General features: G+C 43.7%; 2 protein-coding genes across 11 annotated transcripts in view; both read right to left on the bottom strand.

The window, feature by feature from the left end:
• The window catches only part of myo18ab (myosin XVIIIA b), an 82,379-nt gene extending 62,586 nt beyond the window's left edge, over positions 1–19,793 (bottom strand). For 7 of the 8 annotated variants that reach the window (XM_029518507.1, XM_029518505.1, XM_029518506.1 and 4 more), the window contains exon 1: positions 99–215. Coding sequence is in view for 1 of the 8 variants with exons in the window: in XM_029518504.1 (XP_029374364.1) it covers positions 16,819–17,868 (1,050 nt within the window). In the remaining 7 variants the exon portion in view is untranslated. Of the gene's footprint in view, positions 1–98; positions 216–16,818; positions 17,961–19,665 lie in introns of those variants that run through there. The other variant, XM_029518504.1, reaches the window with a different exon arrangement.
• Positions 19,794–21,737: 1,944 nt separating this feature from the next.
• LOC115053476 (galectin-9-like) lies at positions 21,738–26,648 on the bottom strand. Of its 3 annotated transcripts, none has more exons than XM_029518214.1 (8): positions 26,373–26,648; positions 24,821–25,149; positions 24,404–24,608; positions 24,139–24,258; positions 23,868–23,981; positions 23,619–23,707; positions 22,623–22,779; positions 21,738–22,549 (listed from the first exon to the last, which is right to left on the bottom strand). In XM_029518214.1, exons 2-8 carry the CDS (start codon positions 25,084–25,086, stop codon positions 22,403–22,405), a joined length of 1,098 nt encoding a protein of 365 aa, XP_029374074.1. In that variant the 5' UTR covers positions 25,087–25,149; positions 26,373–26,648; the 3' UTR covers positions 21,738–22,402. The 3 variants fall into 3 exon arrangements, with proteins under 3 accessions (XP_029374074.1, XP_029374072.1, XP_029374073.1); XM_029518212.1 differs by having other exon boundaries at positions 24,821–24,909; positions 26,373–26,533; XM_029518213.1 differs by lacking the exon at positions 26,373–26,648 and having other exon boundaries at positions 24,821–26,363.
• Positions 26,649–27,900: the final 1,252 nt, after the last annotated feature.

The following is a 27,900-nucleotide window of genomic DNA, read 5'->3' as shown; positions in this document are numbered from 1 at the left end:
AATAGAGACGGTGGCTGTGAGGCTCCAGGCCTCGGATCTGTCCCACCGCTCCCCCACCCCACCGTACCTCACTAAGAGCTGATTACAAAATGTTCTACCTGTTGGCGAAGAAACTCCTGTTTCCCCCCCAAGACGTCGCCAGTCAGATGAAGACAAAGTTTAGAAGTTTATGAACGTTTGACTCGAGACACAAAGAAGGGAGTGAAACAGCTGAGCTGAGAGAGAGAGAGAGAGAGAGAGAGAGAGAGAGAGACAGAGAGACAGAGAGAGAGAGAGAGGGGGCTCCTATTGGCCGGTTATTCCTGACGGTGGACAGACCAGAGACGTGGGGACAGCTGTGGAGATATGAGCGGGTTGAGTGGGGGGTAAAAATAGGAGCCTCTGCTCTCCAACCTGGACCACTGGCCCACCGTGACCCCCGCCCACCCGGCACCTCCTCCGCCCAATCAGCAGCCACGGCATTAAACACATGTTCCGGCAGTTGCTGCCGTTTCAGCTGCTTCTGTGTGTGTGTGTGTGTGTGTGTGTGTGTGTGTGTGTGCGCGCGCATCGGTAGTAAAAAGCAGGTCCTGGAAACTGACCTTGTATTGTGTCTTTCCAGGACCTAGTCTGACCCAGACTAGAGCTACTCTAAGGTGACGCTGTTGGGAATATCATATATTTACACACAATCATACGTGTTAAAAAAATATATTGATATAAAACAGATAAAAGCATGAAATGTTTGTTGTTTTGACTTGATTAATAATTAACAATAAAATCAACTAATAATATCAGTAAGACATTTAAAACATTGTAAATATCCCATTAAAGCTCATCTACTACTTCAGTAAAAATGTAACGATGTATTTAAAGGCTCTAAATAAACGAACCAGTTTCACACTGATTCTTTATTTACGTGGCATTATGCTGGTCACACTTATTTTAGCTGCTTCATCTACAGACAGGTAGATTGGCTTCATGGTTGGACCCCTTTCTGTGGACCAGACGTTAAATCTGATGGGTGATAATTAAATGTTTTGAAACGGAAAGCTGTTTGTAGTTGAAACTTGAGTTTAACTCTGACTGAACTCTGAAGACGTGACAACTAAACGCTGCTTCCTCCAAAAAGTTAACAATCTTAGATCTCTCATTAATAACAGTTGGCAAATGTAAGCTCTAATATTACACCTGAGTTGTCCTTTGCTTCTTCGAGAACATCTGCAGACACACTTCCCTACGACCTGCACGTACCTTTACTGTCCATCCAATCATCATGCGGTGCTTTAATCCCACGGATTATACCACAGCTGCCAGAACCACAAAGCCAAACCTCACCTTCTCTCCTCAGCCTCACACAAAAACACACAACAACCTCGAATATTTGCATATTTCTATGGAGATCTGCATGTGTTGCAAGCTGCCATGTCTTCCTGTGTGAAAGCTCTGTACAGCAAGGAGGAAGAAGAAAGAAGCGCAAAGAAAAGCAGAAGCAGCATGTTGCCAGAAACAGCACTCAGGGTTTCCTCACTGTCGGCAGTGAATGAAAAGCTGCGTTTCTTTATTTACACTCAACAAACCCCGCCATACGTTGTTGCAGTAGAACCTTCAGTGCTGGTCAACTCTTCACTTTCCTGTTTTCAAGTTTCACCCAAAGCTGGATACTCAATTTTACAGGACTCTTGTATTGATGCAGCAGCTTCTCATAAATTAACTCATCTGTAGTTAATGGGACTCATTTCTAAGATCATGTCATCACGTCAGTGTCTGAAGCAATCGTCCATCGGATGCAGACTTCAGATGTCATGTTGAAATATGTTCACACATTTCTTCCTAGATATTCTTAAATATGAGACATGATATGTACTGACATGAGCTTCACACTGGGAAATATAAACCTGTCGGTGTTATCTGCTGATCAAAGGCCTTGAGATCTGGTCTTACGGATTTTATGACGACTTCTACAGCCATTTCCAAAATGGTCAGTACTGAACTCACCTCCCACAAACATGAGTAAAAGTTCAAATCTACTCTGACTTCCTCGTTCATGAACCTGGATCAGGCCTTAAGCCCCGCCCATATGTGTTTGACATATGATATGACAGTGGTCAGCCATGGTGTCCACTGATTATTTCACTCATGTATTATATAAAAGCATGATGTGGTTGTGAAACTGATTTTCCTGAGGGGTGTCCTTAAGGTCAGGGAAAGGTCACAGTTGAAGGTTTTTAATAGTGAACATATCAAATGGGTTGAAACAGTTAAATCTTCCTTCTTCTAAAACAGCAAGGAGGATCATCATAGACTTGAAATTAGCACTAAATATATGAATGTAAGGAATGTGAAAGAGGGTTGGATAAATAAACAGTCAAACAAATGCACATGTCCCCAGGCAGCACATATCAGCCAGCAAGTCACCACTTCTGCTCCCAGATCTCAAGATGGCGCCAGAGGAGCAGGAGACGCTCTCACAGCCACACAAAGCCTCCATTATCCTGCAGCAGCTGCCATGATATTCTAGGGAATGAAGACCAGGAGTGATGTAGGTGGAGTGCAAACAAAGTGTGCTATGAGATGAATGTGGGAGGGAGGAAGCTACCGGCGTTCTGAACGGCAGAGAAGTGAGTCATAAGTAAAGTCCGATCAGCTGAGAGAACACGGGAATCTGAAACTGCTGACATCACAACAGCATCTCATCAGCATCTCAAAGTTCTTCAGCAATCGAGGCTGCTCTTCAGGAGAAAACTGACTGAGAGAAAGGAAACAAAGAAATGTTCAGTGTTCAATCAGTCATTGGAGGATTCATGTTGATATCTAAAAGTCTGGACTTTTCTGACGATGCTCGTGTGCAGAAAGCTGCATCAGCATCCGTCTCCAAAAGTGGGAAACTGTCATTGATATTCATGATACTCATGGCCTCTTTGTGCAGTCTGTACTCTCTATCTGAAATCAGTGTTGTGGTTCAATTTGTGGTTTCTTGACTTGACGGTCTATTTATTCCTGTAGTATCCCCTGTTGATCAGCCGTCTCTCTTGAGATGAGGTTCCACTGTAGCAGACTGTCACTTTTCAGTCCGTTCTTTTGTCTCATTTTGGTTACAGTTTTAAAGCCTCTTTAATGTCACGTGTTTATAACCATTATTCCCCCCAAAACGCCCTGCTCCCTCCTTACTATTCAGCCTGTGCATTAATCATATAATCATTATGAGAGCAGGAACATCCTGCGCTATAAGCTCAAGTGAACGGCGCTCCGTAATGAAGATGAATCATATGAAGAAGCACCAATCATTGATCAAATGAAGCTGAAGATGCACTGGCTCATGTGCGACGCACGCCTTTTGTCATTCCTAATGACTTCCTCCCCAAGTAACTCCGGCGTCACGTAGCCCTGATATCACTCTTTGTATCTTGAACAGTCTGCTCTACTGTGGGTTTGTACAGGATCATGTTGCTGCCTGTTTGATCCACTCCATCGCTGATGAATGTGCCGATAACAGCTGACTGGCTTTTTTCTTTTAAAGGGAGAGATGGTGACATTAGTAAAAATAAATAATTAAACATAAATAAATAAAATGAATCGATATCGATGTTGTTCCTACATTCACACCAGGTCACAGTTAGAATTTCTGCTTCAAAATCTTCTTTCATGCAGGTTTTTGGATTTCTTGCTTCATTTGCCTATTCAAGATTTAAGATTAGAAACAAAAAGAAAAAATGAAATCATTGGTTTTTCCTTGTGCGCAGCCTATGCAAACAAGCTTTCAGGCCAATGTCTGCAGGTCAATTTAACATGGACTTTGTTGTTGGCACAGATCCTCCTCTCCACTGTAAGCCCCCACTCCCTCATATCATTGTTAATTAGATGAGGGCATTTCTTAGCACAGTCGGTCTGCTGTCGGCAGCATCGGCACCGAGTCCATCTCCTTCAGGCCGCAGGCGCTAATGCAACAGAAAGCCTCAGGGGCATGTGACATTCCACTAATGCACACAGTGGAATGTACTCTAATGTTCTCTGCTGTCAGCAGATGGTGACAATGTTAGTGCCAAATCCCCCGACAAGCACACACATACACACAACAGACACACAAAAATGATGCCACAGCCCATTCAATCATTGCTCCTACAAGGGGACAGTTTTAATTTTCAGGCCAGGATTGGATGTGTGTGAAGGACGAGTTGAGCTGGCCGACTTTCTCTGCTGAGGACGACGTCAGCCTGTCAATTTTTTAGGACTTTGTTGTTTTCATCAAAGCTCCAATATTGTTCCATTAGCCATTGTCCAAACCAAAACTTTAAAAGTCAATTTCTAATTCCAGCCAGGCACATCACAGTCCTTACATCGCATCAGATCTAAATGGTTTAAAGGCACAGTTTTTTGCTGACGTTGCATTAGCAGCTATTTACTGATGCGTGGAGAGGAAATGGCGTGAGTTCGTTATCAGCCTCATCGATGGAGCGAAACAAACTCCATGTTAAGATGTTACTGATGTTAGTCCAGTCTGGCCTGAAGTCATAGCTGCTCTGGTGACGAACTCTGGTGAGTTAGTTTTTTGTTTTTTTTTTTTGTATTTTTATGTTTCAGGCATTTTACCTGTTTCTCTAAAACAACCTGTGAGAATGATTTCGTCCCAGTTTGTTTCTCGCCAGTCGTGTCCGGAACTAGACTAAACATGTCCCAGAGTTAACTCTGGACTGGACACTGTCACATGAAACTGACACCGATCTTCTCCTCTGTCAGTGTCAGAGGGGGAACCTGAACTGGACTGTTCCTGTCAAGGACCAGTGGAGGTGACCATCAACACTGGAACAACTCTGTGGCTGTTTAATTCAACATGTTTCCAGCAGAGTAGGATGGAGCCTTGTTTCCTGTTTCTTTATAGAAAATCCGGTCATTAGTGAAGGATGTGTCCACATAATCTCCGGGTTTCCAAATTAACATTATAACTTATAACCGGACTCGTCTTTCTTAAAATCAAACCAAACCTTGATGAAAGTTGATGAGAACTGTCCCAGTGTTAACTCACTGCATTTTGCATTTTGGCCTTGTTATGTTACATCTGCAATGTTCAGGAGTGTTTAATCTAATTTCTCATGGTGGTTTTCTGTCCTTTAAATCTGATTTGTCTTGTTTTGTGTGATGTTTTGGTAACAAGTATGACTGCACGGGTGGGAGGAGGCAACGACAGGTGAGAGGTCCAAACCACAATCAGTCCAAAGAGGAGATGTTTCAGATTCAGCTTGAGATAAACAACAATGTAAATGTAAATAAGCTGTTTCAGTTAAACAGATGCTTCTACTGGCTGTTAACACTGTCTAGTGCTGGTGTGAGTTCACAAAACATACAACAATAACACTGGCAACAACACTAATCTCCTGGAGAAGCTTGTGAGACTGTGACTGGTGGAGTACTGATGCTATGTTTTTATTCAGCCTGTTTGCTGCACCAAAACAGCCGATCCAAACACACAGTCTGTCTGCCTGGGACTATTTCATCAGATGATGTGTGTCTGCGTGTGCATGGGCACAAAAAGGAAAGGATGCTGCAAAAATGAATAGTAAAGAAAATAAATTATATTTCCATAGAAGAATATCAAACATCAGTGGAGCCAACAGAACTAAATAGAGCCTGGTTAGCGGTTAATGTTAGCAGCTACTGTTAAATCCCTGTGTCTGCAACAATGAAATGCTAATGAAAGCATCCATGCTGTGTGTGTGTGTGTGTGTGTGTATGTGGGTAATGTGTGTGTCCATCATGTCATGAGCGAGCTCCTTCATGTCTTGCTGTGGAGCAAGCTAGGAAACGGAAGGTGAAGCATGTTTGTAAACATGTGATATTAAGACACACACACACGGGCACACCCACACAGACAGACACGCATCTGACCACAATCTCTGAGATCTGCAGAGACACATGACTGTTAACGCCCCAAACATGCACAGTTTGAAATACCACTAAAACACACACACACACACACACACACACACGGTCACAGTGGTTGCAGCAGAGCTGACGAAAGCAGCTTAGCGCCCAGACTTGTCAGGACATCAATGAAACTCTCATTGAGATAAAAGCTTTTGGAACATCATCATCACTAGGCCTGAGGAAAATTATGGGCCAAAGGTTTGAGCCAGTGCATCAAAAAGCAGCAGATTTACCCGACACCAATTCCTGCTGAGGTACCCAGCCATCACTGACCAAAATCCTCTGCGGAACGAGAGAGAGATCGGCACTGTGTGGCGACATTGATCATATCGTTGATTGGGGGGTTCTGAGTGAGTGATGAGCTGCACAGTGGCTTCAGAAAACATATCCTCATGGTGCTGGTTCAAAGTCTGGTCTGATTCCTGCTCATTCAAAAGCCGAAACAGTCTTCTTTGACTCTGACAGAGGCTTTGGGGTGTTAGCCCGGGCTAATGAGTTGTGTAATCAGTGTGTGATCTTCCTGTTACTTACTGTTACTTACTTCACTTACATTTTCCCAAAGTGAAAAACTTCATCAGACCAACAATGATCTGAGCAGTTTAGAAAATGAAGTCATTTGTGTTTTCAGTTTTAGATTAGACAGATCTGGTCGTGGTCTAAAGCCAGACTACAGCCAGGCTAAAGGCTAAAGCTGTAGGGAGACACAGCAGAGCTAAAAACTAGCTAAGATGCTCACAACAACACAACACACTTACACACAGAGGTTTTGAAGTGACTAAGCCTTTTTTAGCACGGAACAAAAAGTACAACTTGGGCTGAGAATATTGATTCAGCTGCTATTTATTTGACAAAATGAAACGTTAAACTTCATTATGTTCCAAAACAAAAGGTCAGCGCGAGTCATCCTGTGAGGAATGTGAGGATTGTTGCCTGGACCAGAGCAGTAGAGCCACCAGCTTTCTGCAGTCCCACCACAAATGTGGCCAAAACCCCTGAAGCCTGAACCCAAACTGAACCTCCTGAGGGAAGCGTACTGTAAGGAAAACACCAACGAAGGAGAACACACTGTCTCTGTAGACAGAATTAATGACCAGACTTTGTGTGGCATCCATTTCTACATGAATGACCTGCTCTACTGGATGAATGAATGCATATGCTGACAACTCAACTTGCACTGACTCAGTGACACTGGTATTTTACATGTAGACAGGTAATTACGTTATCAGTCAACTAGTGAATACAGTTTGACAGCCGACACACCCACGTACAGCAGCAGCGGGAACAAAGAGCCCGGGCCTCGGTCCATTCTCTGCAGCTGATGGATGCCCCAGGGCTTAGGTCAGCTGAGAAAGAGCAGATAAAAACAAGCATTCGCTGGCCTGTTCGTTCGAATGGAAACTGAGCAGCAGATACGGAGCAGAGCTGGACATTCAGCCTTACGGAGGAAAATGTTTCCCGCCAAGCTGGGCAGTGCCATTTCACATCGCTGAGTGTACAAACCCTGAGTCCCTTATCTCAAATAAAGCCCAGATAAGAGTCACAACTGGGCGAGTTGAATGAATGACGACTTGCCACCGGCGACTCCTCCCTCCTGAGTCTTCATACGCCGTCACTGCAATTTCCCCCAAATTCAGCTCGAGATGTAAATAGTACAAATAAAACGGCCCTCTGAAGAATCTGAAGGGTGGAGTAAGGGAAGTTCTTACATCCTTCGAAATTGAAATTGCAGTCAGTGATATCTGATAGATGTCTGTGTGTGACATGTCTTTTGGACTGAGGAAATGACAGAAGTAGTATGAAGTAATGTGAAGGCCAGGAGTTCAACCGTAACAAACCACTTCATTTATTAAGTATATATTTATATAAATATGATGTCGAACAGCTACAACATCAATTAAAAACCACAGGAATTTGAGAATGGCAGCTCACAAACCAACAGATGGCATCCAATCTGAAAATGTTTGTCCTTATGTTATCAGTCATAGAAGCTTTGGACTTGGTTATTATCCACAGAGTGAGTCAGACTCCTTTTAACGCTGTCTGAGTGACAACATTCACGCCGTCATGCTGTGATCTAACATCCAAAGGCGTAACAGCTGTTTATGACAGTTAATCTACTGCCTCCATCCTGAAAAATAATGATTCCCCCTTTCTACTGTGACAACTACACCTTACTCAGCATCAGTTTTAATTGACAGTCTGCTCAAACCGCACAACAAATAAGAGCATAGAGCAGGTCTGTTGCCATGGAGACAGCCAGGTGACTGTTTACCTTTGCTGCTGTGTCATTGGAGACGGGGGGAGGAGGGTTTCTGACAGCGAGGTTTTCAGGCAGCACAGACAAGAGATGTGGCATCAGGCCAGGACTGAGAGACTGAGACTGCACCAAATGACAGGGATTATGGGAAATGGACTCCTAATTTGAAAGTCCCTCATTATACAAAAAGGTAGAGCTTGAATTATAAATCAGATCAAGGTTGTATATTAATACTGTACAGTCCACAGCATAATACACACAGCTTGTACTTCTGGAACTTTGTGATGTCACAACAAAGAAGCCACGCCCTCTGCAACACCCATAGTCTACAAAAATTTACATTGACATTCTTTCCGATAACTTTATTATCTCAAGCAACGATGTCATATTTCAAGTTGTGTACATTTATGGGACTCCACCTGTTGACCTTCAAACATTTAATCTCTGAGCAATAAACATGACTAATCTAGATTTCTATCAACTTATTCACACTCCACTTTTAAAAATTTCACACATTAAACTACAACACAGTATGTTTTAATCATGAGTCATTTTTGTGACTGACCTTTAGTCTCTGAGTAAATTGTGAGTGTGGGTGTGTGATATTTTTAGACCAATATAGGCCAATATTAAGTCACCATTAATTACATCCTAGCCTGGCACATTGTTTCATCTTAGATTAAGTTATGAAAACAAACCAAGCATGTGTGTATCTGTGTGTGATCACCACTTCACATCACACTGCCTACAACTCGTCCTATAGCATTCCTGTCTGCTGCCTCATCAGTGCAGTCTGAACTCTCACAAACTGAGGCCGACTGAAAACGCTGAGGAATGAACAGAGTCTTCAGCGGCTGTTCATCTGAGCTGCAACGCACCGCCAACAAAACCAGGGCTGCTCATTTACAATGCAAACACGCCAAACCACAACGCATGCAAAACACACTGTTCAACACCACAGTAGTACTCTGATATAAACCTGATAACTTGAGACTTCGCTAAGGGACTCTCTGAATCATATCGGCAGGTGATTTACAGGTCCACACAGTCTAAAGGTAGACCTCCATGTGGAGGCCTGTATTCAGAAACAGAGCACTAAAACCAGCAGTTGGGACTTCTGGAACTTTGTGATGTCACAACAAAGCAGTCACTGTCCTGAAATGTGCAACAAGTCCTCAAGATTTCTCTGCGTGTTTACCTGAAATCTGCCTTATAGATAGATTGATCGCTCAAATCCTCTCTTCTGATTGGCTCACCAGCCTTTTATCGTTGCTGCAAAGTCTGAGACAGTAGGTGTAAAAGGAAGCAGATTGTCTCTGATTCCTAAAATCACAAATACATCTGGTTATCGATATCAACATCTTCGATAACAAACTGAAGGACATAATATCTGGGACCTATAAGTCGCCATGAAAGGGAGTGTTTACTTGCACTCTTACAGAATTACAGAATTACAGAAATAAGCACAGCATTCATACATGGCTGTCTTCAGCACGATGCCAAAGAGCCAAAATTAAAAATAAAGAATCCAGATGTCATGTTTGAATATTTCTCTGAAACCACAATCACTATTTGAGGGATTAGTGCAACACAATATAAAAGAAAAAAAGCTTCACCAGCAGATAAAGTCTTCTCTATTTCCAAATCCTCCATTTAGGGAGAAATGCTGTCAGTGCTCAGTTCTTTTGTGAACAAGAATTTTGCTGGATTGATGGCTGTGTGTGAATAGGCTTATTAGCTCCTTTATACACAAACAACCATCCACTTATGTGTAGTTTAAATCATGCAAAGCAGTCTATTACAAGCCTTAGGCATGTAACCGCTCCACCAAAGCAAAAGATTATACCACGCTCTACATTCAACCCTTACAATCAGACTTCAACTATTTGCCTAAGAAATATGGCCCTCCCCGCATCCAGTGATTTAATTATAAGTGAGACTATTATTAGGGCAAGAACCAATTTTCCTCTGGTCGAAAAACCTGTTTAGACACAAACTTTTATCAGCAATGGAAAAGGATGTGAACACCTCCATGCAGCTGTGTGTATCTTCAGGGGACGGGCTTACCCGACTTATATGTTCTGATTGTGGTGGAAAAGGAGGTCACTGAAGTACAGTCAGAGATTCGTCGTGAAGCTGCTTCGGCATCATGTTGGCCGTTAGCTTCAGGTCACAGTTCTGCTGAAAGATGAACCATCACCACAGTCTCAGGTTTCAGGCCCTCCAGAGCAGGTCTTCCTCAAGAAGCTCCCTGGATTTGGTTCCATTCACCCTGCCCCAGTTCAGGGCTCCCTCCTTCCATCCTTCCAGCTGGGATACAACCCCCCCAGCCTGATGCTACCACCATTGTGTTCCCCCAATGGGACAACATTAGCCCAGGGATTTTTCCTCACACTCTCACATATCTTGAGACTCTGTTTGACAAGCTCCAAGCGGTTGTCAAATACCTTTTACTCAGAGTGACCTCCCTCTCACCACTCAGCCATAAAGGCCTGAGATGGTCACCCTTAGAGCAGGTTGTTCCATCCCACCACAGGGGCCTCCTAAGGTCTGAGCTGGTCTTTCCTCGTCTCTACAGTTACTCAGTTTAAGAATATGAAATAGTTTTATAGGCTTGGCTTTGTTTAACTCCAGAGGAATTGGAGTAGAGTTCAGTGGACTTCAGGGTATGGCTCTTGTCCCGACATGCAGCCTAAACTGTATGACCTTATACTTACATGTACACATTCTAGAGGCAAGTCAGGGATGAGCAAAGCAAACAGGACGCATTTAGTTTTTGTTTTATAATGAGTTTATATAAATCCCTATGGGATATGGAATGTGGATTTACGGTGAAGTGGCAATTTCGTCCATTTAACTACCACTACAACGCAATTAACTGTGCAAATAGCAAATGAAGCCAAAGTGTAAGAACCAACAACTTGACTTGTGGGGGAGCTTTAGAAAACAATCCTCTTTATCAAATACATTCACAGACATCAAATTCTCCCCCCCCGCACTTTAGAACCTCATTCCTCTTCCTCCATAAGAGAATTCCCAGTAGGAGAGGGTCAGGAAGTGGTCTATTTGTTCCAAAGCAGATTCCACAAATACCAGAGTGAGACGTAAAGGGAGAGGCCTGCTTCCCGCTGGTCCCAGTCAGCCTGTTATGACAAGTGAAGATGGCTTCTTACTATTTTAACCTCCTCTCACTCTCACGCTCCGGCCTCCACTCTCCTTGCAGGCATCGTCTATCTGGATTCCTGCCACAAGCTGCAGATAGTTTGGGGCTAAAGTCTACAACTCCAGCAGATTTACAAGCCAACACGTTTGTGTAACTGCTCCCACAATGTGCATTATTCCAGGTAACAGACTTGTAATGACTGTGGTTGGTGGGTTATCCACAAAATGAGCACGCCAGCTTCCTGAGCAATAATTCATCCATAAACTTGTGTTCAGAGTCCAGTCTTTTTGGATTTGAGAGGAAACATGAGGAGAAAGGCCAATATGGAACAAGGTAACCCATTTAATTCAAATTCACTGAATCTTGGACCCATAAAAAAATGGAGCATTACTGTTAAAAACACAATTTTACCGAAATTGGAACCAGACATTCAGAATTCAAATCGGGCAGACAATCAGATTAAACCTCCATTCGGTCCTTTCTGCTCCATCGAAAGTTACTGGATGCGGTTTGCGTTAACTAATCATTTAAATAATCAATATCAACTGGTAAGCATGAACATAAATTCATGTCCACTTCCTGAAAGGGTCTTTTTTTTTTTTTTTGAATCTTCGATTCAATAAATAGATGCTACTCCCCAAATCATGGATTGTTATAACATCTGTTACAACACAACTGTGTATTACAGTATCAACAGATGACAACGGAATAAATCTGAGTGTTGTGTGCTAGAAAATTCAAATGAAAGAAGTTTTTGAATCCAAAGGAAAGAGATCAGAACTTACGTGTTCACATCTAACCACTGAGATGTCTGATTTCTGAAGATGTCAGACATCTCAGTGAACTAAAATAACTGACATCTTACAAAGAGTGTGTTTATTCTCAGCAGGAAGGACTTTTACAGGAGCAGGAAGCACTAAATGTTCTCAGGCCCAAACACGCCTCTGATCACCTGGTACAGGTTCACTCAGAGGCCAGTCTAAAGTGATTTATCACTTATTTAAGTATCTCTCATGCTCATCCTACGAGTGTGCACGTGGCCTCCTGCCTCCTTTGAGAGCCGGTGATTGTCTTAAGTGCCGGTTCAGGGTGAAACTGCCTCTTCCTGTCCTCAGACCTCTCGCTGCCTTTTAATGGAGCTTCCTGCCCACACTGGTCTGAGTGAGAAGAATGGACGCATCCTGTCCGTCTTCTTCCAAATCTTGATGAAATCTTAATGTGCCGGCATTTGTGTGGAGAACTTCTGGCTCCGGATTCGGATGGATTGACACAGCGCTGAGCGATTTCAGCTGCTTAATCCCGACTGCTGGAGGTTTACTGGGAAACAGCCACAATGCTGCTTTGTCAAATCCAATCCTTCTTTATTTAGAGGATTATTCCAAGTTATTACAGCCTGGATATTATTTACATAAATTTATATCCGTTATGATAACTGCTGTTAAGTAATTTCTACTATGTGGGCTTTAGCCTGATGGTGTGAACTTGGGCTCTGAGACATGATGACTTTTCACCATTTCCTGAGATTTCTGACCAAACCATGAATCCAAAAAGACAAAACTGATCCTTAAACCTCGCTGACTGACTGACCCGTTGTTCCTGGGGCTCCAGAGAGAGACAGAGAGAGGAGATAGAAAGCCTCACTGAGGTGGCATTTGGCTGTTAAAACCACAAATTTTATCTATCTTATGGATATCAACTCTTGAAAATAAACAAGAAGAGTTGAGTATGGGGCCTTTAAAATGACAGACTACAATGACAGTTTCCTTTTAGCATTTGTACTGTTAATAGTTTTGATGAAAATAGTAGAATAGAAATAGAATAGAAAGTATTGTATAAAATAAATCCAGGCAGCCGCTTCTGTTTTTCAGTGTCAAAGAGACAAACACTGCCAGCAGGGTTTCATCTCAGCTCTTATTATCACCCACGTCATGCTTGACAGGGACAGAAGCCTGATGTCAGCAGTCACATCCTGCCCCGACGTCCATTTATATTCGTATTTAATAAAGATTTGGGGAAAAGTTCAGCCTCGACTGAAGGACTGATATGAAGCCAAAAAAGCTTCATCAGGGCTTTTGTTTTACACCAGACGTGTATTTCTCAATTTATCGACTGAAATTCAGCTGGCAAATCTGAGCCCTTTTTATACAGATTCATCACGAACAAAATAAAGATGTGTAGAAAAGCTGGAGGCTGCTGTTGGACCAGGATTTATGCGACATGGCAGATGCAGCGTCCTGTTTAAACCCTTTGTCAGGGCTGAAGGACGGCATCTCTGTGGGCTCCCCTTTATTGAAAGTGGTAGTCAAGCTGTTGATGTCCGTTAAAGTGGACAAAGAGACACAGACAGGCCTGCTGCTTAACACACACAAATCAACTGCAGAGAGAGGATCCTAACCTAAAGGATGGGATATGTGTGTCCGCATTATTTCCCCTATAGTGCAGCATACACATTTTGCAGTACTGCAGAACAATCAACGCCCAAAGAGGAAGATTTAACTGGCTGACAATGTGCTGTTTCTATAAATGAGCTATTGATATTCACTCTGACCATCAGTTACAACAAATCCCCTGAGAGTCAACGCGCCCCATCATGCATTCAATCAAAACAAACAATTTGAGCGCCGCACATAAACACCTGTCAGTCTGAAAGGTAACAGAGCAGACAGCATGAAGATGGATCGAGGAGAACACATCAGACGTGGCCACATGTCAGAGACCCAGAATCAGGGACGAGCAGGTACATCAGAGCGGACAGCCTAGTTAGGTAACTCTTGCAGGTTGCTTCTGTTCACTCAGTCACACCGTTGACTGATTATTCCTCATCATATGTTTGTTATCTAAACAAGTTGAATTAATTTTCATCATAGGAGTCCTTTAAGTTTTACTGTGACATGTTTATGCTCCAGGCTGTACTTACGTCCCTTCTGCCCCCCCACTCCACCCCCATCCTGCCACAAAAACATCCTAAAGGAAACCCTGGTGTGTGTGTGTGTCTGACACAACACTGCCTATACACTTAGACAAAGCACGCCATGGTGTGCACTTCCTGTTTGCTGCGTGGAAGTTGTCAGAAAGTGGGTCTGTTGTCCAGTCACAGGCAGAGTGGGATGTTTTTCCACAGCCTCTCCAGTCAGACGGACACAGAGGGCTGCAGAGTCATTCCCTGCCTACCAGAGCAGATGAATTCAATTGTGGTGAGAAGGGGGGGGGGCGGATTAGAGCTCCTTTTCAGCTCTGACTGTGTCACAAGGACCCTTGAACCGAAGCCAATGGAAGCAAACAAAGAAAGCCCTCTGATGCTGCCAAACAGGCCATGATCAAGACATTGAGTCTACTGGAGGACACTCAGCTACTGCTAATGCAGAGAATCATCGAACTCTGCGAACTTCAACAATAAATGAGTAAATAACCTCAATCCACAAATGACTTGTTTTGACCGAGCAAAACTCTGAAAACCCAGAGAAAGTCATTGTCTGACGAAAAAAAAAAACAAAAAACAGGGAAACCAGTAAAACCCCACTAATCAACTTCATCATCTCAGCACCAATATTTGCTCTGTGGTTTATCAACCATTTTCAAGTGCTACTTGTTGACCGAGGCCCGACAGCAGCAAGTGGAAGGAGTGAAAATAGCCGACTGAGTGATGAGTATGACGACGTATGAAGATACTTCTCTGGTGACAGATAAAACCAGCTACTATTTTCATCTGTCTATTTTGAGCAGTGAGTGCTTTCAATGAAATCAAAATGTAAAAGCCACATGGTCTGGCCTGTTGAGTGCATTTTATTTTACATGCATATATACATTTTAAATAATTTATGAATCCATTCAAGTTCATCCTTTGAAGTCTATGGAAAAATGTCCCTCCTCCTCAGGACATTTTTTCCTGATCAGTTTATGGTCTCAGTCTCTAGTTTACAGTCTTCAACACAGCATGATGGTTAATTTTTCAATAATGGTCCCACTGAAAGGAAAACAGGCCTTTAAGCAGGGTGTCGAACAGGGGCAACCCTACTGTGTCATTGACATCCCTCAGTTTTTCAATGCTTGCACGTGTTACATAGATAGATGCATACTTTATTTATCCCGAAAGAAATGAAACAGTGTGTTGCTCCCATACATAATTCATTCACGCAGCAGGGAAACAATAAGACACAGACAAAAAACAAGGTGAGAGAAGACAACAGCACAACATCGGTTTATGTAATGAAAAAGGGCAAAACAAATCAGCGTATTAAAGGATGAGAAGATAAAAAATTAATAAAGCAGCACTTTTTCATCATCATGACCTCCCTCCCCCTCCCAATCAAGTGTTTGAGTGTTTTCAGCCTCAGAGAAAATATGTGTGGGTGACTGAGCAGCGCGCCATTGTTGATCATTGAAAAAAAAAAAAAAAAAAACAGCAGTACAATAGGAGACGGACCTCTGGAGCCTAAATAGGCCTCAAACATCCCACGTCTTCAGTCCAATGAGACTCTGATCTCCCATCATGATCAGAACTGAGATACGTAGCCACAGAGTCGACAGAAACAGAATGAAGGAAGCTGGACAGTTCTGACGCAGAGTACTGCGACTAAAAACATCATCCCAGTCCATCATGTGACTGTTCCTACTTTCAAGTCTTTTGTAATATCACCTGATGTTCATTTCTTCATGAGAATAGTCCAGACAACAGGATAAGCATTAGGAAGTGTAATGGCCATTGTTCTCACAAAGCAACAGCGCTTCAAAACTCGACCACAACAGTTTTATAGTCAACTAATGATAATATAAAAAATTTGTTTAAGTCCCAAGTTTAATAGTAAATCTGGAGAAAGCAGTACTTAAAAATCCAAGAACAGCTTCTGCTATTCATTCAAAATATTTAACATTTCATATTTCATATCCTGTTCTAGAAATTATACACTCTGGATTTGTAAATATTGAATTCACAAACTGAATATTGAACATTGTTGGCATAAATATTCATTTAAAATGAACACAATGCAATCTTCTCAGCGTGTTTCAGGTGCATTCAGCACTGCCGTCCGATCACTCTGTTTAACAAAACACACGATGCAGAAATCGAGGCCCTGCTCTTTCACTGACCAAATGGCAGCTGATCCAGCTGTGCTGCCGTCACCAGAAACAGATGTCAGCGTTGATGACAGCTCACGTCGAAGTCTCCATTATTCCTCTGTTTTCACGCTGTCCCTGCTCTCTTAGAGGGACAGACGAAGATACAACTACAACCTGCAGCAGAATGAAGCCTGATTGTGATGAAGGTGAACAACGATGCACCCCCCCAGACACCATCAGCTTTCTTGGCTTGGAACTAAGAGAATAAATGTTTTTTGGAGCCGAGAAGAGTGGAAACTTATTAAATCATGTGCACATAAAGGCAGCAGGACACATCCCACCTCATGATGAGACATCTGATGACGTCTCAGAAACAGGACCCAAACAGAACAGTGTGCTACAGTGCTGTCATCTGTTAGTGCAAACACAGTGGACTTACATGTCTGGCCTCCCGGCGCAGCCCCTCCGTGTTCCTCAGCCAACAGTGGCTCAGCTCGCTCAGCTCCAGGATCGGCTGCACCTTCAGCCTCACCGTGTCCCCGGACTGACGGATCATCTCCACTATCTCGTCTCGGTTCTTGTTCTCCACGTTGCGTCCGTTTATCTCCACCAGCCTGTCACCGGGCACCAAGCCCAGCGCCAGGTCCTTCGTGCCGGCACCCGGTTCGGCGAAATGGACCACACGCCTGTACACGCCCCCGTCAACGCTGCGGTCCAGCATCGTAGTGCGTCGTAAAGAGAATCCAAAGTCGCCAGTGTTGCGACGTTGGAGTTCCAGCTCACGTGTTTCTGGTGCACTCGGCGCGACCACAGCAGGCAGCTGCAGCTGAGCAGGGAAGGTCTTGTCGACCACTTCAGGGATGCAGACTTTTTTGGTGGCGGGAGCTCCAGGCTGCTGCTGCTGCTGCTGCTGCTGCTGCTGCTGCTGCTTGAGGCTGTGCTTGCGAAGCATGCTAAAAACTTTGTTCTCCACGTGCGGGGACGGAGCAGCAGAGTTCTGGCCTGACGGGGTGGAGGCCTCTGACGGGCTTTCCTCTTTGCTCCTCTGGGAAAAGGAGAAGCGTTTCATCATCTGACCCACCTGCGATGAGTTCTGCTTGGCAAGAGAACCGAAATGAGCCACTCGTTCGTGCACTGAGGTGCGGTGTCCGTCCTGTCCTCCTCCACCCTCCCCCTTCAGGTCATCGGTGGAGCTGGCAGCGCTGAGCTGGTCATCCAGAACCATGCTGCTCCGGTTGCTCAGACCGTCCGACTCGATGTCGGTGAGGGTGAGCTCGTTGCTGCTGGCCACTTTGATGGGAATGGGGTTGGAGATCTCCAGTTTGTTCTTGGACTCACGCTTGGCCTCCCGCTTCAGGTTGAAGAAGCCGCGCCGCATGCTCATCTCTTCCAGGCTGCGCAGCTCTGCCGCAGACATCCTCTCCTTTTTATCCTTCTTCTCCTTCCTACTCCCTTCCCTCTCCTTGTCCTTTTTCTTCAGATTAAACATGCTTTAAACTAAACACTACGTTTACATCCAACAGGGTTCTATTTTCCCAAGAGAGTGGACGTGGTCCAGTTCACTGGTCAGGGACAAATCCCCTGTGGGAGAGACAGGGAGAGAAAACAGTGTCACAATCACCAAAAAAAAATCCTTTCAACATCTATAAAAACACAAACAAAAACATCTTTATTATTTTGGGAATGACCTTCAGTCATTTTAGAAAAATAACTGCAAATATTTGAATCTGCAGCTGGACCAGCCAGATTTAGGTCAATCAGAGTATCATCATCATCACAATACGGCCAGGTTGAGTATATATGAAACTGAGTCTCACATCTCACCTGCAACATCTGCCAGAACAATCCCAACATGACTGTTTCATTCTTTTTGCATGTTCAGGTCTCATTTAGAAAATATTTTATCTTGACTGTAGTCCTACAGTGAGTACAAAATACAACATGTATAACATACAATAACAAAAATACAGATACGCTGCTGCTGCTGTTTGAGCCTCGATTACAAACCAGACAAATCTTTTCACCTACATTTCTTTGATTACTTTAATTATTGTTGTGCTCAGCAGCCATTCGAGCCATTAAAGGTCCCGTATATCAAATTTTCCACACGCTTCCTTTTGCAGTGTTTATATCCAAAAGAAGAATGTGCAGTGACTGCTTTGTTGTGACATCACAGTTCCAAAAGTCCCGATGGCTCATTTGTAGTTGGTACTTTCACAGATTTACTAAACCTGCTTTACGATAAGAGAATAAACGGACGCCTGTCTTCATAATATATGGGACCAGCGACTGCTTTGTCACGACATCACAAAGTTGAAGAAGTCGTTGTGAAGTTGTGAGGTCACAACAAAGCAGTCGTATTCTACAGGACTCCTGCAGCCCGAGGAGACACATCTGTGTCCTCATTTACTTTCTCCGATTATTTTATAATCACAGATGTTCAGCCTTCAGAAGACCTTTAAAATCGGACAGGTGCCAATGTCTGCTTCGTTGTGACATCACAAAGTCAAGGAAGTGCTGACGGCTGGTTTGTAGGGTTCGGTTTCTGAGTCCAGACTGTGGGGGGTTCTCTGAGACTTTAACTGGATCAGTAACATGGACCTGATTAGAATCAGACACCGGCTCCACGGGACCTTTAAAGTCTGGAGCAGGTTAGGTTTTATTTTTTCACAGAAAAACACGGAGGATCATTTCACTCATTAAATAATAATAATAATATTAATAATGATGTCCTGGAAGCTCCCGGAGCTCCGGCCGTTAGCAGGGCCGACTGAAGGGACCGACAGGACGGCTGTCTCCGGGCTGCAGTCCGCGGAGCTCCGGCTGTCAACGGCCCCCTCTCCAGCCCTCCTACCCGGCTCCCCGGGTGGGGTTAACCCGGCACGGAGAGCCCTGTACACCGGCTGAAACGGACCGTGTGTCCGCTCCGACTGACGGCCGGCGGACACAAAGCATGACCGGGCTAAACGGCTGTAGCTGCTCGGCTACGTTAGCTAGCTCGGCGGCTGTTTGGGACGCTCCGTCCCGATGGGAGCAAAATATCCGCTTTTTCATTAAAAACGACAAAAATGAATCCTCCACAAAGAAAGACAGCTGCTCTCTCTCACGCGGCCGGCAGCGGCCGGTTCCGGCCCGGCTGAGCTCCGCTGATAGAACCCTCCGCAGCTAGCTAACTAGCTTAATTGGCCGCTCGGTTCGTCGCCCTCATTTCGGGGGTTAAAAGTCGGATTCTGGATTTGGGGGGTTAAACTCAGATTCTGGATCCGGACGGATCCAGACTACCTGCCTTGGCTGTCGGCCCTCCTGCCGCCGTCCTCCCCCCGGGCAGAGATCCTGGCTGCTCCGCGGCGCTGGCCGTCTGTCTGGTCGGTTAGTGGGCGCAGCTCGGGGATGTGGATCCGCGGTCCGGGTCCGGGACTGGAGGAGCGGCGGGCGGAGGAGGGCGGTCCGCCGGGGCCCCCTGCCGGCCAGAGCCGGCCACTACAGCCGGGGAGCTGCGGACCTTCATCAGCAGAACCTGAAAATAAACCTTAAACTGGAAATAAGTTTAAATGTTAAACTTTACATGAGTTTAAACCTTAAACTGGAAATAAGTTTAAATGTTAAACTTTACATGAGTTTAAACCTTAAACTGGAAATAAGTTTAAATGTTAAACTTTACATGAGTTTAAACCTTAAACTGGAAATAAGTTTAAATGTTAAACTTTACATGAGTTTAAACCTTAAACTGGAAATAAGTTTAAATATTAAACTTTACATGAGTTTAAACCTTAAACTGGAAATAAGTTTAAAATTTAAACTGTCAATGAGTTTAAACTTTAAACTGTAAATAAGTTTAAACTTTAAAATGTCAATAGGTTTAAACTTTAAACTGTCAATGAGTTTAAACCTTAAACTGTCAATAAGTTTAAAATTTAAACTTTAAATAAGTTTAAACTTTAAAATGTCAATAGGTTTAAACTTTAAACTGTCAATGAGTTTAAAATTGAAATTATAAATAATCTGAAACCTTAAACTGTAAATGTGTATGCATCATTATAAAAAAAAAATCTATGTCTAGTTATTTATTTATAATCTATCTATCTAGAAAGATAGATGTCCTTTACTGATCCCAAACTGGGAAATTCTTCTGTCAGAGATAATAGACCAACTGCACAAAAGGAAATAGAATTCAACAGAAAATATATTAAATATATATATATGTAATTGCTTTGAGCCAGTAATGTGTAAATGTATATTTATATATATACTTTTTACCAGCACACAGTAGAGGAGGTGTGAAACAGACTGAACAAAATGAGTCAAACTCTTTCTATCTCATCACCTCCAAATGTGACGGATGTCTGCTGACTATATTTTTTTGCTTGTTTTGGATAATACTACGCTCTCTTTACAACCTGTTATGACGTTTAACCTCCAGTCTCACTGCAGAAGATGTGGAAAGTGAAGGCAACAGTGGCCTCCTGTGGTGATAGGAACACTGGAGCTCTGAGGGCAGTGAAGGTGAAGGACTCGGGCTGAAGGAAGAAGAGACCCCCCCCCAAAAAAAAAAAAAAAAAAAAAAAATCACACACACAGGGGCAAATGGGGACATGCCCATTTATCTGAGCAGTGTAGCAGTTTAAGGGATGACAATAAAGGCATGATATCCAACGTTCAGATCAACCTTCATTTCCACCTTTGCACGTCTCTCACGTCTTTTATTTGACTTTTATTTAACTTTTCCTGCTCATGCTGTGAGATGTGAAGCATGCAGTGAACAGAACAACATATAAAAGCTAAAATACATCATAAAACAGCACCTTTGTGTTTCAGTTTGACGTTTAAAATATGAATTAAAAGATTTTTTCTGCAGCCTCTGGGATGCATGATATTGATTTTTGTAAGTGGTTATTTAGAATAAGCAGTTCAGCCTCGGGCTTGGATTTCCCATTTCACTGAAGAGTAAAAACTTCACCATCAGTTGATTTTAACTAGCACATAGCGGGACTTGCTAAATAAATAAATACAGCTATAAATAAAGCTTTGTGTTACACCTTCAGGGATCATCAAATCAGATTTATTCAAATCAGATTTATTTGTATAGCGCCAAATCATAACAAAGTTACATCAAGGCACTTTACATACAGAGCAGGTCTAGACCAAACTCTTTATAAATTTATTTAAAGAGACCCAACAGATCCCCCGATGAGCAGGAAAAACTTCCTTTAAGAGGCAGAAACCTCGAGCAGAACCAGGCTGGGGGGCATCTGCCTCGACTGGTTGGGTTGAGAGTGGGAGAGAGAGAGAGAGAGAGAGAGAGTGAGACAGGCATTGGAGGGGGGGGGGTATAGGCAGGAACATGTTGCTGCATGGAGTTCATGGAGTTGAGCTGTAGTGCAGAATTCATGAAAGCTGAAGTTATTTAAATTGTATAATGATATTAATTTAACAGTCAAACTTTGGTTTCTTACTGAATGATGATAGTAAATTAATTATTTGCTACCATTCAGTCTTTCCCTGTAGGTGGCAGAAAAGACTCTTGTTTGTGCTTCATCGTTCTGTTCCAGAGTTCCTCTTCCAAATATTCAATAAGAATCAGAATGCTTCCCAGTTTTGTATTAGCAGGAAATGGTAGACGACTTTTGACAGCGATCCATAAAAATCCACATTGAAGTCGTGCTTAAAAACGCTGCTTAGTTTTCATTCACAAACAAACGTTAAAGAATACTTCATCAGACCAAAACACTTGTGGGGATAAAACTGTTTAATTCTGAATGATTCAATGGCAAACAGGCCATTGTAATTCACAATAACTGTTTGGAGCTCCATGAGAAACCCCCGCTGGGCAGTTTGACATTCAGTGAATTAAAACAAGTGTATCCACCAGATGATTTCATAAAAATGAGAATGACTATCTGTAGGATGAACACCCAGGAGGTATAATGTAATATCCAGTAAATACCCAGAGTGATTGATTAACATGTTGAATGCATTAAATGTATGTTGATTGTGTGGCAGACGTCAGGGTCAGCCTGAGGTCTCTACACCATCACAGAGGTCAGAGTGATGTCACCGTCGATCTCCAGGTTGATGATTTGTGGGAGTTGAGTGAAACGGTGCTTGTAGTTGTGCGCCTGCATCCCGTTGACCACGATCCTGAAGGAATGGTTCTCACAGATGATGGTCAGCTGAACGACACAGACACATAACAGGTTTAACAACAACAACTCAGGGATGCACCATCTGTCGGTGTGTGTTTACCGTGAAGGGCTGTCCCCGGCGGAAGGGCATTGCCCCCCCGCGCTCTTCGGACCCCCACTGCTCCCACTGCTTGGTGTTTCGGACCACAGTGTTCTCGCTGAAGCGCGGGTTGTAATGCAGAGCGATGCCGGACTGATGGCTGAGATTCACATGGAACCTGAGAGGAAACAGAGAGAAGCGTTAAGACTTCAAATGTCCCACAGATGTCCCACACACCTAACCCTAACCCTAATTCTCCCACCATGGGTTTCATTTTGAAAAGTTTGAAAACAATGATTTCCTGATACGATAACAATCTCTGCCAGAAACTAAAGAAAACCACCAAGTTCACTTCACTGTCAGAGCTTTAGGCTGATAAAACAGAGACCACTGACAAGCCAGACAATCTTCTCCACATTATCAAGCTCCTTAAACATGTTTCAGCAGGTCATCAGATCCTTCAAGACAAAAGCAACTGCTCAAACTGAACCTGCCAAAATGTACAAATCAGCATCAAGTTCTTATTCCTGTCACTGACAAAAGCAGTCAGACTCACTGACCTCACAGTCCCTCCCCTCAGTGTTCATGCTGTTTCACTTTTCAGCTCTTCTGGTTCTGGTTTTACTTCCAGATAGGAAAGTGCACAAACATCAGCCTTCCCTGTTGAACTGTCAGAGACCTGATGGATGTACATTTATGCTGATATGCGATACATCTCTTGCTTCCTCTTTCTATCAGGCTATCTTTTTACTTCTGCTTGTTAGTTAGCTCGTTAAATTACTGTGGAACAAACAAAAACATCAACAGTCCCACTTGAAAACATCACGATGAATCCCTTTCCTGATTCCGGTAATTCTGTCTCATGTGTCACTGCGTTCAGTAGTTCCTTTGTTTATTGTTCTCTCCTTATCTAACATTTCACATTTTTTCCAAACAATCATTCAAAATATTTATCTTTTTTTAACAATGGGTCTGTTGGATTGTTGAATCCAGCAGTAAGTGATTCTGAGCTCAGACCTCGTGGCGCTGGGCTGAACGCTCCCCTGGATCGTGATGGTCCTGCCTGGGGAAAGTCCACCGCTGATGAAGGAACGGTACGGCACAACCTGTGCAGAGATGGAATTTGGATTCCTTTAGTCATCAAGTGCAAGAAATTAAATTCAGTATGGTTCATTTTTGGAAACTAAAAAGTGTGTGAGCCATTTGTGCGACATGACCCTTTAACTGCTGGCTGTTCCATATAACCGTAATCAGAGGGATACTTACAGGCACGGCGGGAGGGAATCCAGGCTGAGGTGGAAATGCTGGACAAGAAGGGAAGGCGGCCTGGGTGGGAAAGGCGAATTGTGATGGAAACGCAGGCTGAGCAGGAAAAGCCAGCTGGGGAAGAACAATGAAGGAATTCACTTTTTCTGCCTTACTCGTCTAATTCCTGACATGATGTATCTGTGAGGTTTGGGATTTACGACAATCATCCAGCCTTGACAAACAGTACATGAGATATGAGTCAAAGGTTTTTATTTGGCAACACACTCACCGCAGGGCTCTGGAAGGAAATGGAGGAAACCTCGACATTCCCACCTACGGTGATGGTGTCCACCTGCTGGAAGGGAATACGATGCCTGTAGTGCATGAAGGGGCAGCCGTTGACGTTCACCTGGAACAAGCACATTTTGATTTCACACAAACAATATCTCTTAGAAAATTCACGGATGGATGGAAAAGAGGATGTCGACTTATAAAAAAATTAATTCCAAAGAAAACTGGATTGAAAAACGCCGGCCAGTTGTTTCTGTACAGACCTGGAAGACGTCGCGGCCGACTGTGATGAGCAGGGTGAAGCTGGCGCCGACAGGAAATGGAGAGCTGTAGTTCCTCTCCTCGCTGCCCCAGCTGCCCTGGAAGGTGTTGGCCACCACATAACCCGGGTGACTGTCGTAGCGCGGATTAAAGTGCAGCGCAATGTCTGCATTGGACCTGGAGCCACACTGTAAATTCACATGGAACCTGGAGAGAAAAACATTCAGTGTCAGAGGAGGATACGGGCATTTCACAAAAAGGCCAAACTTGTAATCTATGGGGAACTATTCAACAACATGTAATGTAAGCACATGTGTGTGCAAAAACACACAACTGTTTACATCCATAAACAAACAGCTGGCACTGATTTAACCCACAATAAAAGCAAAAAATGGTCACACTTTAGGGGGGCAGCTGACCTTTTTGCTCCAGGAAGGACTCGGCCGCTGATGCTGATGGCCTTTCCCTCCTGCAGACCTCCGTGGATGGAGCCAGTGAAGGGGATGCTCTGCAAAGGACTCCACATATCAACTGATGTGTCACAGGGTGCCTCAGTGTGGCACACCCCTTTTTCAGATGTGCAGCGGCGTGTAATTAGGACACGTGTGTGTATTTGGGGCTCTTCCTTTTTTCCCCTTTTTAGGTGGACCGACGGAGCGGAGAAATCCTGGTTGCACGGAGGCATCTTGCTTCAGGTTCGGGGGAACAGCGTGAGAGAGGGGCTTTCTACAGAGGACGTGCGTACCTGCTGCTGCACAGAGGGACAGGTCACGGGACACATGGTGCGAGGGGAGAGGCCCGGGACAAAGCGGAAGGGTGGGGATGTGTTACACCCTTCCTCCAGATGAGTACCCCTCTGCTCGCACTACAACCGAGCACTGAACGAGACATGACCTGCTAGCTGTCGTTGCAGATTGAATTACAACCTTCCATCCAAGGCAAAGAAAAGAGAAATACCATTTGGGCATCCTGCCATCAGCACTAAAAGACCAAATCAAGAATTTGGATTGGGCCTATTTTGAGTTGCTGTGGTTTATTTTTATACGTATTTCTTCCCATCCAAACGTATTGTTGTTGTTCAAAGAAAACCTCCCGGAACAACTGGAGACTGACTGGTTAGTGATTACCCTGACGGATACTTTCATGCTTTCTTCTTCAGGCTGTTGGCCTTCCTCTGCTCAGGAGCCTGCCGGCGGAGGGCTCCCCGTCCACCAGTCTTTCTCGACTGTGCCTTTAGAGCACCTGGTATTTTAAACTGTTTTCAGATATTTTTGTAATAAAGTCATTGCCATTTTAAATCCCTGTTATTTGCTGTTTGTTGACTGGTGTTGTACACTGCCAGTCACACATCCCCACCCGGTGCTAATGTTACTGGTATTTTTATTGCTGTTGTTTTGAGGCTGTTGTAGAGAAAAGAAATCCATGTGGCATGTTCTGTTTTCATTCTAATTCCTCCCTTCATCCTGACAAATATCCCATAAAGTCGGCTGTCTGTTTCAGATGCTTGTGCTTGATCTGTTTCTATTATCATGATGTAGCGTCAGAAAACAGTCAATAAAAAAAAGAGTCCTGGTGTCAAATGACAGCTTCTGCATTTTTCCTTTTGTCAGGGAGACGTTTGAAACAACAAGCCAAACAATCACACGGCTACATTTATATATATGTTCCATTTTACATTTGTTTGGTTCCCCTTCAACATGTCTTAATAAATATATATGATTACACAACTCTATGCCAGATGATTCATATGGTTATTATGGGCCTATATACAGGCAAGGCAGGACAGTAATAAAATAACAGGAGTTTAACTTCCAGCAAAGCTTCGTGGTTTATAAAAGAGCCTCAGCATTTAGTTTGGCAGCCAAATTCCGCAGAGAATTTCCAATTGAGTTCGGCGGAGCTGGAATAACGGGGCGGGCATCACACAGCTGTCCGGAGAAAGGAAGGTTAGAAGAAACATAAAGAACTTACTGGGTTATAAAAGGGGGACTGAGGAAACGCCATTGTTGGAAAGGTGGATGTTTGCAGCTTTGCAGAAATGCAGGAAGTCTGATCTGCAGCACCAAATGCCTGACTTTTAGCCCACCAAGTCACGCCTTTTTCGGCTGTTAGGTTTCGATTTCCTCGCAGGAGGTGGCGTCTGTTGGACACCGTTTGTTCGGAGACAGTCTCAGTCCACTGCTGCTGGGAAAAGGGAGCGGTCCTGGTCTGATCAAATATGTGAACCAGTCACAGGTGAGCTTTGGTCTAAAGGTGAACTCAGTTCTCCGCAGCCAGATCCCTGAATCAGTCAGATCCCTGAATCAATCAGATCCCTGAATCAGTCAGATCCCTGAATCAGTCAGATCCCTGAATCAGTCAGATCTTTGAATCAATCAGATCTCTGAATCAGTCAGATCTTTGAATCAGTCAGATCCCTGAATCAGTCAGATCCCTGAATCAGTCAGATCCCTGAATCAGTCAGATCTTTGAATCAATCAGATCTCTGAATCAGTCAGATCTTTGAATCAGTCAGATCCCTGAATCAGTCAGATCTTTGAATCAGTCAGATCTTTGAATCAATCAGATCCCTGAATCAGTCAGATCCCTGAATCAGTCAGATCTTTGAATCAATCAGATCCCTGAATCAGTCAGATCCCTGAATCAGTCAGATCTTTGAATCAATCAGATCCCTGAATCAGTCAGATTCCTGAATCAGTCAGATTCCTGAATCAGTCAGATCTTTGAATCAATCAGATCCCTGAATCAGTCAGATCCCTGAATCAGTCAGATCTTTGAATCAATCAGATCCCTGAATCAGTCAGATCCCTGAATCAGTCAGATCTTTGAATCAATCAGATCCCTGAATCAGTCAGATCTTTGAATCAATCAGATCCCTGAATCAGTCAGATCCCTGAATCAGTCAGATCCCTGAATCAGTCAGATCTTTGAATCAATCAGATCCCTGAATCAGTCAGATCCCTGAATCAGTCAGATCCCTGAATCAATCAGATCCCTGAATCAGTCAGATCCCTGAATCAGTCAGATCCCTGAATCAGCCAGATCTCTGAATCAGTCAGATCCCTGAATCAATCAGATCTTTGAATCAGTCAGATCTCTGAATCAGTCAGATCCCTGATCCACCTTCATCTTCAGGATCCAGCTGCAGACTTACCAATGAAATTGGTGTCACCGTCATCTTCTGCTACTTTTACTTATAATTTCCATTAAAGCCCCAAATTTCAATGTTTTCACATTTGTGCTTTTAAGAAGCAGAAACCACCTCAGAGTCCTTCAGATGGAAACTTCTGAAGGACTTCCTCTTCCAACTGTAGACCGTCTGAAGGACTTCCTGGTTTCTCAGTTTCCTTTTCTGTTGAGATCATTTTAAAGAACCTGAAGGGGTCTTCCTGCAGAAAGCATTGAGACAGCAGATCTTTGGGCATGTCTGCTTGTTTTCAGATTTCCACCACAGCCAATCAGAGGAGAGGATCTGAGCCTCTCCTCTGATTGGCTGACA

This window comes from Echeneis naucrates, chromosome 13, assembly GCF_900963305.1.
Source record: "Echeneis naucrates chromosome 13, fEcheNa1.1, whole genome shotgun sequence".
In the NCBI taxonomy this organism is placed as follows: domain Eukaryota; kingdom Metazoa; phylum Chordata; class Actinopteri; order Carangiformes; family Echeneidae; genus Echeneis; species Echeneis naucrates.
The sequence above is the reverse complement of the archived record's forward strand: the minus strand, read 5'-3'. Positions and strand labels throughout refer to the sequence as shown.

Bases quoted from the DNA above. Each gene is read 5' to 3' on its own strand.
- LOC115053476 (XM_029518214.1), bottom strand. From the start codon at position 25,086: ATGCCTCCGTGCAACCAGGATTTCTCCGCTCCGTCGGTCCACCTAAAA. The intron at 24,259-24,403 runs GTCTGTACAGAA...TGCTTGTTCCAG, and splicing joins TCGGCCGCGACGTCTTCCAG to GTGAACGTCAACGGCTGCCC. The intron at 22,780-23,618 runs GTCTGAGCTCAG...GTTTCCTCTCAG, and splicing joins GTTCAGCCCAGCGCCACGAG to GTTCCATGTGAATCTCAGCC.